Source organism: Clytia hemisphaerica, unplaced genomic scaffold, assembly GCF_902728285.1.
Source record: "Clytia hemisphaerica strain Z4C2 unplaced genomic scaffold, Clytia hemisphaerica genome assembly, whole genome shotgun sequence".
Taxonomy (NCBI): domain Eukaryota; kingdom Metazoa; phylum Cnidaria; class Hydrozoa; order Leptothecata; family Clytiidae; genus Clytia; species Clytia hemisphaerica.
The window spans coordinates 484309-501330 of NW_027103608.1; the positions used below are offsets into that span (position 1 = coordinate 484309).

At 37.7% G+C, this 17022-nt stretch overlaps 1 protein-coding gene across 1 annotated transcript; it reads right to left on the minus strand.

Annotated features, from left to right (window-relative positions):
• Window positions 1–1041: 1041 nt before the first annotated feature.
• On the minus strand, window positions 1042–8180 carry LOC136802171 (uncharacterized). The gene is made up of 5 exons (XM_067058892.1): window positions 8149–8180; window positions 4062–4206; window positions 2431–2712; window positions 1920–2144; window positions 1042–1535 (listed from the first exon to the last, which is right to left on the minus strand). Exons 1-5 carry the CDS (start codon window positions 8178–8180, stop codon window positions 1185–1187), a joined length of 1035 nt encoding a protein of 344 aa, XP_066914993.1. The 3' UTR covers window positions 1042–1184.
• Window positions 8181–17022: the final 8842 nt, after the last annotated feature.

Sequence of the window (17022 nt, forward strand, 5' to 3'; positions counted from 1 at the left end):
TTTTCCTGAGACAACGGGTGTTTTAGAGCCCATGAAGCCTTAAAATGTTCAACTTGTTATTAAGATTTTAGCCACCGAAGCCTTGTGTTCTTATATAGTTTGTTCTTCTTATAAAAAAAGGTGTAAGGGTCAGCTTAAAAAGGCTCGATAAGGTAGATGGACTTTCTTTTTGACATTTATTTTTTTGGAAATTATGATTTTTGTTCCAACTGGTTGCGTCATCCTTTTGTTGTGATACATAATTGTATATAGGTAAAAAATTATTCTTTGTATCATAAGAAAATTGAGCCGCATAACAAGCATAAAAAAAATTTCGTAAATAGAGGTCTTTCAAAGGCGAATTTTTGGGATTGGGCTCTTCCAGAAAAAAACCGTTCATGGGGGGGTGGAGGATGAATTGTCCAGGGGTATTTAAAAAATACCAAAAAATTGCAATGTCCAGGGGGTAAATTCCAATGTTCAGGGGTAATTTTTTGTGTCCACAGGGCTGATTTGATGTTTGTCCAGGGGTATAACCCGTGTCCAGGGGGTTAAAAATCAAAATGTCCAGGGGTAATTCATGAAAAAAATAATATATCCTCCACCCCCCATGAACGGATTTTTTCTGGAAGAGCCCATTTATACACTTTGGCTCCTACAATGAAAAGTCTTAACGGAGTTCATTAGTGATAGTAATTGCACATTTTGGAGTACAATGAGGTTTAATCATAGTCATTATAAAAACACTAGTCTGGAAGGCTTTTGTCTCTTTTTATTGTGACGGAGCTTACGTACCAAAATCGATTTATTTTGCAAACTTTTTGATCATGTGATTAGAAAATAGACCAATCCCAAGAGGAGAATTTGGTAACGTGATCAAAAAGTATGCAAATCGCAACTTGTCTTTTGTTTGTAACAAAAGAAAATTGAACAAAAAGCTACAACAATACATTGCCAGACCAGGGTTTTTTTAAAATGACTATGGTTTAATCAATCACGAGAAGAAAAGTGAAAATTATAATTTGTTCGAATCCGTAAAATGAGAAGAATAAAATTCTGAAATTTCGAGTATTTTCTTCTCCTAGGAAAAAATCAAACATGACATTTTACCATGAATTGGCTAGTCAATGACTGACAAAAGCTTATAAAAAGAATACTTGAGATACCAATCTGGTAATATTCCAAGATGTAATATAACGTCAGTTTCATCTTGATATTTCAATATCCTCTTTGTCGTCAAAGTCAAATTGATCATTAATTTCCTCCTCTTCTCCCTCGTTAAAATCGTCAAATTTATTGTCCGTTTGAAAATCTTTCTGGAATTGTCGGTAATCTTTCATTCGACCATTCGTGACGCGATACACGAAATCAGAGTCTTTAGTAAGTACCAGTGCACGTAATTTGTTTTCGGTAAAACGTGACTTCTCCGTCAGGAATCCCTCCTGCAGTAAATAATGGTATCGTTCTTCGAGTCTTACCAAGGATGACGTGAAGACACGTGGGAATTTGACCAGCAAGGCTAAACGCCCATTTGCTTTCTCCGATATAAACGTCACCTGGAATAGAAAGTCAATCAATCTTCAGGACCTTGACTTCTAGAATCTCTTAGTAATCGGTCAAAAATGTGAACATGTCGCTTTTCATAGCTCCAGATATAAGTGAAGTACCATAAAGGAAGAAGTTTTCGCGGAAATTTAATTTGGCGGATGGTGAAAATCTTTTTCAAAGGGAATTTATTCAGGTGGTGCAAAAACGCCATTAAATAAGAAAACAACTGCTTTATGGCCTACAATAGCACATTTGGGGGAATCAAAACAGTTATTAAAATTTGACGGGAATTTTATTTGGCGGATTTTGAACAAATCCGATTCTTTCCGCCAAAATTTCTTCCCTTCAAGGTAGCAGAAAGAAGTCTCCACCACGCTTAAAAATTTTAATACCTTTTCTTTAACATTGTCAGCGCTATAGGTTAATATAGCTGGATGTTTCATGACCAATTCGAAGATTTGTTGATCGTTGAATCCAAGTGTTTGAAGATTCTTGATTTTCTCCGTCAAATTGCTTTTAGTATCGATGAGAAGAATTTGAGGGATTTTTTGAATGAGGTACAAGCATCGATCTTGGGTGAGCCGTGGTTGTAATGACAATTCTTGTAAATGGTTGAGCTGAGAAGAGGGGGAAATGCAGAATAAAACTTAATGAGTCAATAGAGTTAGAAGAGTATGCTACATACAGCAGAATTTTCATTGCAGATGTAAAATTGACTCTACATAGGAAATCCTTCCAAATCATTATTTCTTTACCGAGGCAACTTTTTGTCACTTTTTACCGAGCAATTTTCCACTAAAAAGGTAATTGAGCTAGATCGGTTTATGGGTTCTAGATAACGTGAGTGTTGACAGTATATTCAATTTTTTCGTTTTATCTAGGGACGTAAAAGAATAAACTTACTCGTTTTTGAAGTGACAAGTCCTCTTGTTTGACCAATAAAATTCCTGGACATTTGATAATCATTTCCCTAACAACATCTAACGGTAAATCGAGTGTCAGAAATCCAAAAAACCTTTTCCTAAGTTTCGCCTTTGATAATTGTAAAAGTTTTGGTTTGACATAGAATATAGTATGGATATCTTCATCTTTGAAGTCATGAGATTTGAAAACTTCAATTAAACGCCTTGTTTGAAGCACTGTTTCGTCTACATCATTTGGTTCGTCTGTAGCCCTGCGAAGGAGCTGTAGGGAGGAAGGAAAAAGCTATATAATACATCAACATACTACCGCAAGTTGGTCTAATGTCGACATACCTCTCTAACTTTGACATCCTTTCTTCAGAGATACGAATAATAGGAAGGAATTTCTCTCTATCTATCGGTGTCGAAATCAGATGAGGGATGTCGACATTAGACCAACTTATGGTAGTCTGGCTGTCTGTTTTACTACAGGAAAGTGAATCTGCCTCAAAAATCGCATACAACTAATAGCAATTTTTGTTAGAAGCAAGTCTCATGATAAATTAGAGTGAGGTTGAAATCGCTGACGTTATGAAAATGCAGTGATGAAGGATTATGTTACGTAAGGTCATAAAATTCGATTTCGATGACAAAAAGTTAATACAAATGTCATACCACAAAAAACTTGCTTAGCACAAATTTGACAGCAAAAATTATTTCAGCTTCAGTCGATTACTCACATAGTAGTAAGTCTGCTACCGTATTTGATGGCAACCTGAAAGATCCTCTTGGGGAGGGCTCAACTCTTTCTCCCTAGAATGGCCCACTTATCCTTGTTCCTGCTCTTAAATTGCTGAGTGTCAAACAGTGAGGCATTAAAAAATACAATTATTTTATACTAAGTACGAAGACTTTGGTGTAACCCGCCTGGGGATTGAAAAACCGAAGACGAACGCTCTACCGTCTCCAAAGTTTCACACAAGTTTTCACAGATGTCCACAATGACATATATTAATTGGAATTTATAAAAAATCAGTAGATGACAAATCAAATTTAAAAATTTGCCCAGTTCGTCAATGGCAATTCTATTCATCAACTTTTTTTGTCATCAGATTTACACGCTTTTTTTATAAGAATAGTGTACTTTGGATGAGGGTCAAGTATTCTTACGAAATTGCCAAAATTGAGGGTGAAATATTCTTAACGTGTTCTTACTTTTTTAGACTTGACTTTTTTACAAACATGAGAAATGATCAATTTGAGAGTTTTAGACTTTTGAATGAATATTTGGAGCTAAAATTACATTTCTGCCTCAAAGTTTGAATTCAAGCCTAACAACGGAAGCAGTTTTTTTCTGTAACCAAATACAAAATGACTGTATTCCTATCAAATTCTGTGAAACCACTGCAATGACTTCACGAAATTATGCAACTTTTCTGTTTTTGTTCCACCCAATATGTCGTGACGTATAAGTGACGTATTGGTTGGAAAATTTTAAAAGTTCACAGAAGACTCTCCAGTGGTGCATATCATGAATAAAAATTGCTGATTTTTTACAATATTATTTTTTGGCATTTGGCAAGACATGAAATGAAATTGATGCCAATAAAATAAAACTAGAAATATACCTACTTGACTGATTTTGCGTCTCCTGATAGCTTTGTTATTGTAATACCATACAGGTTTTGAAGAAGCTTTGGAGAGATCATTTGTTGTTTTAATGTTTTCATTAGATATCCTTCTATTTTGATGAAGCGATTGAGCAATACAAAGATACCTAAAAATAAAGAAAACTCTGACTTTCTTACAAATATCTATAAAGGATGACCTTATTGAAAACTTAATTTTAAATAATTTCATCAGTGTAAGTTATTATTTTCCATAAGTGCATATCAGTATTGTGTACAAGAGCACCTGCCTTACGACCAAAAGATACACTAGCCCAATCAGAGGGGTGGTACTAAAATCTCAGACGTCCTAATAAGGACGAAATGTTTATGCTGCTCTGCCACCCTAATCTCCTGAAAGAAGATAGTTGGACAGAAATTCTTTGAATTTTTTCACATATATAATACTTAACCCTTTAACGACTGCGTCTTTTTATTTGTCCGTGCCTAAAACACTGCGGCTTCTTCTACTGACTGTTCTTAAAATACCGCGGCTTTTTTACGCGCTGTGCCAAAAATACTGATGACTAGATCTCTCGTCATAATTTGGTTTGAGGGTTCGCGACTGAGATTTTTCTCAAAAAAGGTCGATTTTTGCAACATAAAATTCTTCTTTTGCACAAATTGATACTTAATTTTGCAAATGAAGGGGCTGCAGTTCTACTTTGAAAGTGATAGGACTAAAATATTTCCAACAACAATTTTATAACAATTTTTGTACAAAGTAGATCCCTCTAAGGTTAACTCTCTTTTTTTCAATTTCAAGCTGTTTCAAGATATATTAAGCACAAAACAGATATGAAGGCTAAAGATGAACCTTATATATAGGATTTTTTAAATGCCACATATTTATAGATGTAAATTGGAATGGTCCGTGTGGTTTCAAAACAAATACTGGATGGGAAGCCAAATTTACCTCCAAATCTTGAACAATATAAAACGTGAAAATTTTTAAGAAAGGGCTAGATTCAATCTTTCAATTGAAATGGGGTGCAAAGTTTCCATTTTTTTATTCAGCTTTTATTTGCAAAAAGATTATCAAGATATGTCTTTCATATTTTGATTACTTGCAAGAGCACTTCTTATTTTTGAAACTAAAATCAAAGGCACTAGCCAAACGAGACATCCAATAGCCTGAAATTTTTGGGCATTTTGCTCCGTAATAGTTCAGCTCCCGAAATGTACCACTTCGGCTGACAACCTGCAATTGTCAGGCAGTTAAGATATGCACTTAAAATGCAATTTCTTCCTCTAAATTTTCATTTTTTCTAGGCAAACGTTAATATTTCATAAAGATAAATGTTTTGTTTCTTTCAAAATGTGAAAAATTCTCTAATCAAAGAGTTTCGGATAGAAAGCACTAAAAGAAAGTTTATGGTATAGTGACCCCCTTACATTCTGACTACAGAAACACACTGTCGCCCAAAACTTAGCGTGTGGATTTTTTTGTGAAACTCTTTCCATTTCAGTGCAGTGGATATGTTATAAGATGGCAGGAGGAGGCGCTCCGGAAATGTCCAGAACAAAAAGTGCCGTTTTTCTCCAGAATGTTCCGGTGCACTTCTGGTGTTCCTGAGCAAGATATCCGAGAAAACTAACTGTGAACCGTCAACTACTCTAACTTGGGACTATCTGACAAAACATGGGACGGCAATTCGGCCACCATTTCACAAACCTCCAAAGTCATTTGATTTGAGTTAATGAACGGCGTATTAAAAAATACACGATTTCTCTTTCGCATCCAGTAGGCTTCTAAATAAAAATATGAAAAAAAAATCCGTAGTGGAACACATGCGAATGTCTGGAACGAAGAAGACCAAATTAGTGACAAAACAATGGAGCGTTTGACGTCACTCCTGCGGCAAGTTACTCACTCGTTATTTGTTAATCCCATCTGACGATAGGCGGTTAGGCTATCAGGGGGGTCAGGGTCAAAATTCGTCAGAAATTCGGCCGTTCCTTGAAATAGTTCCTCGATCGGCGGAATAGTCGTCCGGCCTGCGGAAATGCTATTCGGCCGCCGGAAAATTGGCCGTCGGATCAGTTATCCAGCCGCTGAAAAGTAACTGGAAAAAAAATCACTCAACCACATTTCCTGCCAGATAACTTTCTGACGGCCAATTTTCCGCGGGCCGGATGACTATTTCGGTGGCCGGATAACTGTTCTGACTGCCTGATAACTATTCCGACGGCCAATTTTTCGCCGGCCTGATAACATTTCCACAGGTCGGACGACTATTCCGCCGAACGAGGAACTATTTCGACAGCCAAATTTCTGGCAAATTCTGACCCTGACTCCCCCTGATATTAGGCGGTGGGCAATCTCTAATCTGCATCCAGTCATTTTGAATGAAAACAAAAAAGTTGAAAAGGGAAATTTATCGTGACATGTCATGACAGGCAGTATGATTGACAGGCAGTATGATTGACAGTTAGTGGAAATACCTCCACTTAAAGCATGTTAAAAGTTCACAATAACGACTTTTTTTTTATTACGGAAACCAAACAAGTGAGAACAAGTCATTAACTAAAAGTCAGCACTCTGTGGTTGTGACGTAGGTTTTGTAATCGATTTTCACAGTTTCTTGTTTCTACGTCATTTTTTAAACCTCTTAGTAGAAGAATGTATCATTCAATAAGGAATTTTATAACACTTCATGGCAGATTAAAAAGACAATTAGAAAACGAAAGTTTCTTCGTTTTTAATTTTCACATTTATGGGGAAGAATGAATTTTCAGAAGATGTTTTATTCGATATGAGGATTCCCATTTTTGTAAATCGCGATTTCCCATGGTTGCGAAATGGTAGCTATTGGTAATTCCTTTGTTCTTTTGCTCTGTGTGATGTAAGATGCTTCGCAAATCAAAGTACTTCCACTAACTGATTGATAAACTTGGTGGAGTTATCAAAACAAATTTGTTGTCAAAGAGATTTAACAGTAAGTGAAAATACAGGCCAGATATCAACAGTCCCATGTTTCGACCAATCGTCTCAAGTTAGAGCAGTTGACGGTATATACTAGCATATTTTTAAAAAATCTGCCGACTCATGGTATTTTCAATATTTCGACCAGTGATGCTTTCGAATATAATGTGACAAATTCAATTTCATTAATGGCTGAACTATCATCCTAAAAGACTGTAAGTATTTTATTTAATCAAAGTCCATCACCTGACAAATTCTTTTTTTGTAACCATGCTTAGTTAAACGTTTTTTAGAACGCGTTAAAAAAGGACCCTCCCGGCGCTCTGGAAACGTTCGGAGCAAAAAGTGCTGTTTTTTTGTGCTCCGGAACACCGGAAGATTCCAGAGCACTTCCGGTGTTCCGGAGCCTCCTGATTTTCGGCAATTGGTCTGCACCGGAACTCCGGAACGTTACGGAGCAAGATATCCGCAATGTAATTACGATAGCGCCGACTCATGTGACCAGGCAATTTTTCATGCTCTTTTAGCGTCCGGTCATCAGACGCTGCCCCTCCTGAAATCAGTAAAATTTAGGTAAAAACAGCCTTTTTAGGCCACCAACGGACGCTGCCCTGCCTTTTTAAAATATGGCCTGGTGACTCAGTGAAACCTCACGTTTTTTTTTATTTTTTCGAAATTTTAACTAGGCTTTCGAATATGTGTCAAATTCAATTTCATTAATGGGTGAACCATCATCCTCCAATAAAGACTGTAAGTATGTTATTAAAAACAACTGCATGTATTTCTTTTAACCATGTTTAAATAATGGTTTTTTAGAACGTGTTAAAAATCACTTGCTCCAGAAGCACCGGAAGAGCTCCGGAACTTTCCGGAGAGAAAAATAGTGTAATTTTAGCTGCTCCGGAAAACTCCGAAAGTTTTTCCAGAGCAGAGCGCCAGGAAGGTCCTGCAGGAGGTTTATAGTACAAAGATCTCCAAAAAATGAAACTTCAAAATTGAATACCTGAAAAAACTACTAAAGATTGAAGATTGAAAGTGACCCCTCATTTTTTTCTGAGGATAAGAACTTTTACATTAAACTTGGTTTGACATTTTACAAATGAGTTTGAAATTTCTACTGACCTACCTAATAGACCTTTTCGACTTTCCATCCGCCATATTGAATTGTATGCAAAAATTATGGTGGCCGAATTGCCGTGGTGAGATTCCCTTAGAAAGTATGCAAAACAGATGCAAAAAGAAAGTATTAATATAAAACTTACATGCATAATTGGTATTATATTAAAAGTGTAATCTTGTAGAAGAAAGATTAAATTTGCTTCTCTTAAAAACTAAAAACAATTATATTCACTCATCTCTTAGTGGCACTTCAAAAGACCATAACATTAGACATAAACTCAAACTGAAAAATCACCCGCGAAGGTAAAAAATAATCCTTATTCGGCTGACGGTAAATTATTCTCCTGGGAATAGAGCCACCAAATGATCAAATCAAAACATTGATGATGTGTGACGTCATAATTACTGCTTTCAGTTTGCGTGTTTTGAAAATTTGATGTGTGTACTCCGTTTTTGTGGAGTTTTTTAATGGCATGAAAACAAAATATGCTATGTCTTTAAGAACAAATTTCTAAAAGGCTTTTGTTATTCTGTAAATATTTCTTTTTGGATTAAAAAATTCCATCTTTTAAACAGTTAGCCACACTAGCGTCCCGCCAAAATGTGTATCAAAGATTAATGCTGCGAAAGCGCTATATCGTTTACTTGACTCTCAAGCAAAAAAATGCACCGCAAAACTTCTAAAGGGATTCATGAAAAAATAACCCGGCGCTTTTTAATGAAATTAACATTTTCAAAAACTTTGAGAAATTGCCTAAAATTTGAGCCATAGATGAAAAAATTTGAGCCAAGCCAACCTTGAAAACTAATTTGAAGATCAACTTCCCAAGAAAAAGATCTACGGGGGAGGCGAAACCCACCTTGATCCGCGCACTGCCAGATAGGCTATCTCCCGGAAATTTTGCCGGACCTCAAACAATGACCCATTTACATGTGCGTAATTGTTTTTACTTTAGTGTATAAGCAAGGCCTTATAAATCGAAGCGCTGTCTCGGGAATTGAATGACAAATTTTGGTTGGTTGATTTTGGCTGCTGCACGTTTTATATTGTTTCCAACTTTCAAGTTTTAATTAATCCAGGGGATGTCAATCGAAGCGATCGAAGCGATCAAAGCAATTGAAGTCAATCGAAGTTGATCAAAGTCGATCGAAGTGATTGTCGAATCGATCGAAGTCGATCAAACCTTTAAAAAAATGTAAATCTTCGATCGACTACGTTTGACTTCGATCGACCGACTACGATTGACTTCAATTGACTTCAATTGACTTCGATCGACTTCGAGCGATCGACTGCATCGATATTAAACGATCACTTTCGATCAGAGAGAATCAAACCCACAAAAACTTCACGGTGCAAGGATATGAGAATTTTTTTGGCGTGATGGCGTGATCAAGAATTTGGCGTGATGCGTGCATACAATTCAAGATGGCTAGCGACTCCAGAGGTCATGCAACTTTCGTTGACGTCAAACCAAATGTTTCATTTTTCCGAGAACTTTGAACCCTTGGAACTTTTTTTCTATGTATGCTAAAGCGTTCTTTTTACTAAATGAAAGCCCGTGATCTTAGCTTTCCAGCGGTATATAACACTTTTGCCGACGGGAGAAAAACTATCTAAAAACAAATGTGTCTGGAAATGGAGGAAAATGTATTTGGAGGCTGAAACTTTGTATGTTTATCAGAAAAAGGGTGAGGAATTCAAAAATCACAATCGCTAATTCCAGTTCTTTCATTTTTATGTAGTTTTTTTAACTTTTTTGCTTCTTTAGCATGGGAATGTCCCAAAAAAAAGTTTTTATTTCTGCCGAAATGGATTTTCTTTTCATTTGGGGTTTCTCCTTTCAGAAAAACTTATTCTTTACTCATAAGTTTTTGTTCCTCCATTTCCAGAGGCCCCTTGAAAATGGGTCCTACCACCTTTTTTGACTCATTTCAACCTTTTCCAAGCTATTTTCTTCAAAAACAAAAATAAAACAATGCAATGTCTTCTTTTTTAAAAAAAAGATATATCTTTCGTTATTTTGACTAAATATTTTACAAATATTTTTATATAATAATATTTTAACACCATCAAAGAATTCTCCCTCCAAATTTGAGGTCTCTAGCTAGAAAAAGAGATACCTTCAGGGAAGAAATTTTTGCGAGAAGAAATTTTCGCGGAAGAAATTTTCGCGGAATTTAATTTCGCGAATTGGGGCGTAATTCGCGAACACACCAAAATTGTTAAATCGCGAAATTAAATTTTTTTTCTTATTCTTTTATTTTGTTGTTTTTGACCAGGTGTTACCAAACAAAATGGACACAATTGATTTTTAAGCATTATAACGTGTATTTTTTATCAAATATAAACAAATATAAGCAACTCCGTGATGCTTAAAAGTTAACCTAACTTGATAACTTCTTCTCAATCGCGAAATTAAATTCCGTGAAAGTTTTGAAATCGGCTCATTCGCGAAATTAAATTCCGCGAAATTTGCCATTTTGAAACTCTGATTCGCGAAATTAAATTCCGCGAAAATTTCTTCTCGCGAAAATTTCTTCCCTTAAGGTATGCAAAATTTAAGAAGCATGACTGGAAAATTTCTTTTTTTTCTTTTTTGACACATTTTTCGAATTTTTCCAAGCTATTTTCCTAACCTTTTTTTTGACATTTTTAGTCAAATTTTTGACACTAAAATTTGAATATCTTTACAACCACTAATCCTCTGGAGGCCTATGACCCCCTCATAACGTCAATTTGACGTTTTGCGTTGTCAAATGAATATGGACGGCTCCCCTAGGATGGCGGATATGAAAGGTCTATTTTGTCTCGATTAAGCTGCTAAATTTTCAGTAGAGAACAAAGCAACATTTTCAGATTTAGCAAAACAAATGAGGTGACATACCATATTACTTTGAATAAACACCCGAGCGTTTATTAAATTTTGGCTGGCTGCTGGCATGGCTGCACCACCAAAAATCCAGTATGGATTCCACAAAATCTTGCGCTGAAGATATTTTTCCGTACAGCAAGCCTCACGCCAAGCAAAATTTCTTTTGTACCAACATTCAATTTTTCAATAAGGGTGCAAGATGGGAAAAGAGACGCATGCGCCAACGTATGATTAATAAATAAAATTGATGCGAGCGTAAGAGGACCCTGCCGATGTTAGGTGGGTTGAATCTAAACATTTGAGACCAGTCCAAGTACAAAGTTATTGTGTTATATTTCACTTTAAAATATCTCTTATAAACATAGCCACTGTTCTAATAGTTATAGGTGCTCAACTAAGATAACAGACCGGTAGCTGGCTTCACATTCTCCACCCAACTGTGCTGCCTGTCAGACTTATATAGACATTCCAAGACTGGGGAGAGCTAACAGAGACATGACAGCCAGTTGGGCAGGCGAGGCAAAATGTCACAGGGGGACTTGCTGACTGAGAAACACTTTCAATATAGACCTTGAGCAGTCAACAAGTGTGGGAGCTCAGATGAGCGAGACATCTGAAATATACTAATTAAATGAAATGCTATCCTGTTATACAATTATATCATTTCTCGTTCTAGAAATACTAAGAAATAATATCAAATAAAATACAAAGGATACAAGGAGATACAAAGTATATACACAAAGACTAAAGGTATAACTATCTCCAACACTCACCCCAACTTTTCAAAAAGGGTGACAACATCAACCATATAAACATCAACATTTGAATGACAAACAATACTCGATCGACTGGTTAGTCTATTACCGCCAATGACATCTGGTCCACCCGTATCTTCAGTCCGGTCCTTCAGGTCACCGAGACCCTTCACCTGACACCCTCGTCCAACAATGGTCTTCGGCTTAGGTCCTTAGATCAGTATCCCTTGCGGAATACCAATCGTCACCCCTAGCACCCTCGCCCAACAATGCTCCTTGGTGGCGTGCCAGATATCATGCGGAGAGTCCATTTGGAATTTCAAAAAGTTCATTTAGTTCATTGATGTAACAATACATACTTGAAGAATACGTTTAGGTTTCATCAAGAACTTATAAATCATTTTACGAAAACGTTTGAACGAAAGTCCATAGAGCCCTGGAGGATCAGCAATCTACTCCAGGGTGACGACGAAATTGAAGCTGGAAGATCAACATTCTTCTCCATATTGAACGTATATCAACAACAGAATCAATTGAGCCCTGGAGGATTAACAATCTACTCCAGGGTGAACGAATGCAATAACATACCGAATATGTTGGATGCACAATGGCGGAAGCCAGTCGACCAAAGTATCGTCTTTGACAGCATTTTTTGATCATCTGAAGAGCAAGAGGTCTATTTCAGGGGGGTACTCCACTGGACAAGTGACTTCATTTCCGTTGGTGCTGAGTTGGTTGCAATTGAGACGAGGTGCGCATGGAGGGGTACATAAAACGAAGAAAATACACGATTAATAACTGTGATGATTTCTTGCTACCAGATACATAATCAGTTGTAGCTCACCAGACAATGTAGCGTTAAATTTGAACATTTATATTTAACAGTCCGATTTCAGAACAAATATTCTTCTCCGAAAACAATCACATTATGTCTCTATACTTTTCCTTTCTCCCTCCTCAACAAAATTTAGAGGGCTTCTTTCGATTCGTTCAGCCAATTTCTCATGTTCCTTATTGGCTTTATTGAAGGTTGCCCAAAGTCGTCATAGGTAAATCTTTGAGCTGGTTTACGTTCTCTCTTTGATCTCCTGGGGGGTTCTGGAACGTCACTGTCTGAGCTTGGCGCATCTTCAACTTCAATGTCATCTAACAATTCTTGTGCTGATGGTTGAATGATTTCGAGGGGGGAGGGTGATGGTACATCCACTTGTGGAGCTTCTGGTAAATCAATCACCCTCTTCAGTGGCATCAGGTTGTGGTCATTGTCCTCAACTTCAGATGGTACTTCTTGGATTTCCTCCATCTCATTGGGGGTGTGGTTTTGGTCGGCTTTCTCATGATCTTCAATTTCGGATGGTACATCTGGTTGTATTTCTTCTTGCATTTCCTCCATTTGATGGGAGGCATCTAGTTGGGTCATTGCATGGTTTTGTCTTAGTTTGTTGGTAGACTGGCTAGGGGAGTCGATTAGGTTTTTCCAGAGTCTGTATGCCACTACTTCATTTTCTTCATCCGTGTCATCCGACAGCTCTACGTCATTGTTTGAATTCTGTATCTTGTCCTTCTTTTCTGTTGTTGTAAGTTTATTCTTGCCTTTTTCCGGTACTTCCTCCTTTTGTAGGTCATTGCATTATTTTAGCAAGTTGCGGTGTAGAACTCTCACCTTTCCTACTCCATCTTCTGATTTAACTTTGTATATGGGGATATCATCCCGTTTGTCGACTACCACATGAACTTTCTCTTCCCAGTATGATCGTAATTTTCCAGTTCCACCTCTGGGAGTTAAATTTCGTACCAACACTCTATCTCCTACTTTTATGAAGCTACATCGCACTTTTTGATCGTAATGTTTCTTTCCTTGTTTTGCTACTTTCTCTGCATTCTCCTTTGCCAATTTGGCTGCTTCCCGCATAGATGAAGTCCATGCGTCAACATATCCTCCATACGATTGGTGTTTGGTTTCTTCTTTCCCTTCAAACATCATGTCAATTGGCAATTTTGCATTTCTACCAAACATTAAGAAGTGTGGTGAGTATCCTGTAGCCTTGTGCTTCGTGTTGTTGTAGGCCCACACTAGATGCTTTACATGGTCTTTCCAATTGCTTTTCTTATATTGGTCGAGAGTCTTGAGCATGTTAATCAATGTCCGGTTCATCCGCTCACACTGTCCGTTTCCCATTGGATGATAGGGCGTTGTGTTTGATGCTTTGATGCCGGCAACAGTTTGCAACTCTGCCAAATTTTATTTACAAATTCTCCTCCTTTGTCATGATGGATCTGTTGGGGGAACCCAAAGTTTGGCACTATTTCATTAAAAATTTTGTCCGCCGCTGATTTTGCTCGGTTGTTCTTCGTCGGAAAGACTTGTGCAAATCTGGTGAAGTGATCCGTTACCACCAGAAGATACTCATAGCCTCCCCTGCATTTATCCAGATGTAAGAAGTCGGTGGTGACTATCTCAAATGGGGCGGTGGATTGAATATTCACCAACTTGGCTTTTTCTGGCATAACTGGTTTCTTGTCCTTCACACAACGGCATCTTCAACTGATGTATTCTTCGATATCTTTCGCCATGCCTGGCCAGAAAAATCTTTCTCTGGCCAGGTCTATCACCCGTTGACTGCCCAAGTGGCCCATATTCTCGTGCAATTCTTCATATACTACCTTATATAATTCTGTTGGCAGCACAATTTGATGGGTATTTCCTGCTTTCTTCAACAGACTTCCTTTGTCGTCGATTCTTAACTTTTGAAAATAGCGCATGAGTTGCCTAGATTTCTTTGGCCATTGTTTCATAATCTTTACTCTCGGCTTGTTTCCTTGTAGCACTGTTTCATATACTTTGAAAATGTTGGCATCTCTCAGCTGGGCTGCTTTGAGGTCTTTAACCTCAATCACCTGGATGTCTGCATAGGTAGGTGTAATCACTTTCCCCTCCTCTGCATGTATGTGATTTATCCAAGCAATTTCGTTTGAAGAGCTGCTAAGGATAGACATAACTTCATCTAGATCAAGGCTTTCCGTGAATTCCTCCAGTTTTGGATGTCGAGACATAAAATCACAATCACTGCTATCCTTTCCGGGCGATATTTGACTTTAAAGTTAAAATCAGCCAACTCTCCAACCCATCGTATACCAGTTGCATTCAACTTTGCTGTTGCAAAACATATGACAAGGGATTGTTATCACACCCCTGTCTCAGTGCCCCGGTGGCCTGATTTCAGTACATGATTTTTTTCAGTACATGGTTTCAGTACATGATTTTTTCCTACGTCACTGCAGTAATTAAATTTTTATTGCACTCATTTGTAATCATCCTAAATGGCTTGGGAATTCAAGAACTGTTTTTTATTGTCGCTGTCTTTATTCAATTTATATCTCAATTCACAAATGAGTGCAATAAAAATTTGATTACTGCAGTGACGTAGGAAAAAATCATGTACTGAAACCATGTACTGAAAAAAATCATGTACTGAAATCAGGCCACCGGGGCACTGAGACAGGGGTGTGTTATCTGAAAACACTGTGAATGAAGGACTGTAATACAAATAGGGACGGAATTTGTCGCATACAGACCATTTCAAAGCAAGGAACTCCAACTTTCCACTATGTAACTTATAATTCTTTTCTGATGGTGACAAGCATCTTGATGCATAGGCAATCACTTTCAGCAACAATTGGTCATTCTCCTGATACAACACTGATCCCAATCCATCCTCGCTGGCATCACAATGAAGGACAAAGGGCTTTTCAAAATCAGGATATGCCATTACAACTGGTGAAACCAAATATTCCAGCAATTTCAATAACCGACTCTGTAACTCTTCTGACCAGATAACCTTCTCATTAGGAGATTTGTGTCCTTTACCTTGATCTTTAGGTTTTACCAACAGGTCGTACATTGGCTTGGCTAGTCTTGCAAAGTTTGGAATTGACGTTCTATAGTATCCCACAAACCCAAGCAGTTTTCGCAACTCCTTGACTGTCGTTGGTGGATCTTTAAGTTTTTCATTTGCTGGATCATCATGGTATCCTTCACTGGAAATGATTTTCCCAAGGTATTTTACTTCGTTTTTGAATATTTTGCACTTGAGTGGGTTTAGCTTCATGTGATGGGTAGCCATTCTCACCAGAATCTGTTCCAGGTCCGAAAGGTGTTCATCAAATGTTTTGCTGTAAGCTAACACATCATCAAGGTAAACTGCACAGATTTGATGTAGCAAATCCTCCATAATCTCATTGACTTTCCGCTGAAATACCGGGGGAGAGTTTGTCAAACCCATCGGAATCCTCACCCATTCTTACAGGGCCCATGGTGTAGCAAATGCTGTGAATTTCTGTGAGTCTTCATGTACAAATCCTTGGTGGTATGCTTTTGTCAAATCCAACGTGCTAAACCATCTCTTCCCCCCAAGATTTTCAATCACATCATTAATTCTGGGTATGGGCATCCGATCTGGAATTGTTCGTTGATTTAACTCACGATAGTCCACACACAGTCTCAATCCTCCGCAGGATTTTCGAACACATACAATTGGACTTGCGTAAGGGGATTGTGATTTTTGAATGAAACCATTCATCAACAGGGTGTTGAGAAACTCTTTGACCTCCGTATAGAGCTGGGCTGGAATCTTCCTGTATGGTTTGTTCAATGGCACTTCATCTTTTAAATTGATTTTCATCTGAAGACTTTCAATGTTGCCAATGTCAAATTCATCTCTCGCAAAGCATTGTTTGTATTTCACGATTAACTGTTCCGCTTTGATTCTCTGTTCCTCTGTTAGATGTGATAGATCAACTGGTGGCATCCAGTCCTCAGGAGGTGTTTCTGATACTGCCACTTGACTACAATCAATATTCTGCGTAGGACACATTCTTCCCCATAATTCTGAGACCTCCTTTACTTGTTGAATTGTACCCAAGATTTCTCCTCTCCGCAAAGTGGCGTCAAACTGGGAGTTATTCTGAATTGGGATGCGCAACTTTTTTAGACTTTGTCTTGTGACAAATTCAGGACTTGATAATTCAGCATGAAGCAACAAATTGGGTTGAAATGCCACTGGACCAGCCTTGAATTTTCCTGCTACCAAACAATTGAGCATAACAATACTTTCTGCTGGAATGACCACCTCTTCAACTGTCGTGACATTGACACTCTTGTCTTCCATATGTATGTGAAATATCAGAGCAGTAGGATCAGCTAAGGAAGGCATTATTTTCTTTAGTTTCTCTGAAGACACTTTCTCCTCTGAA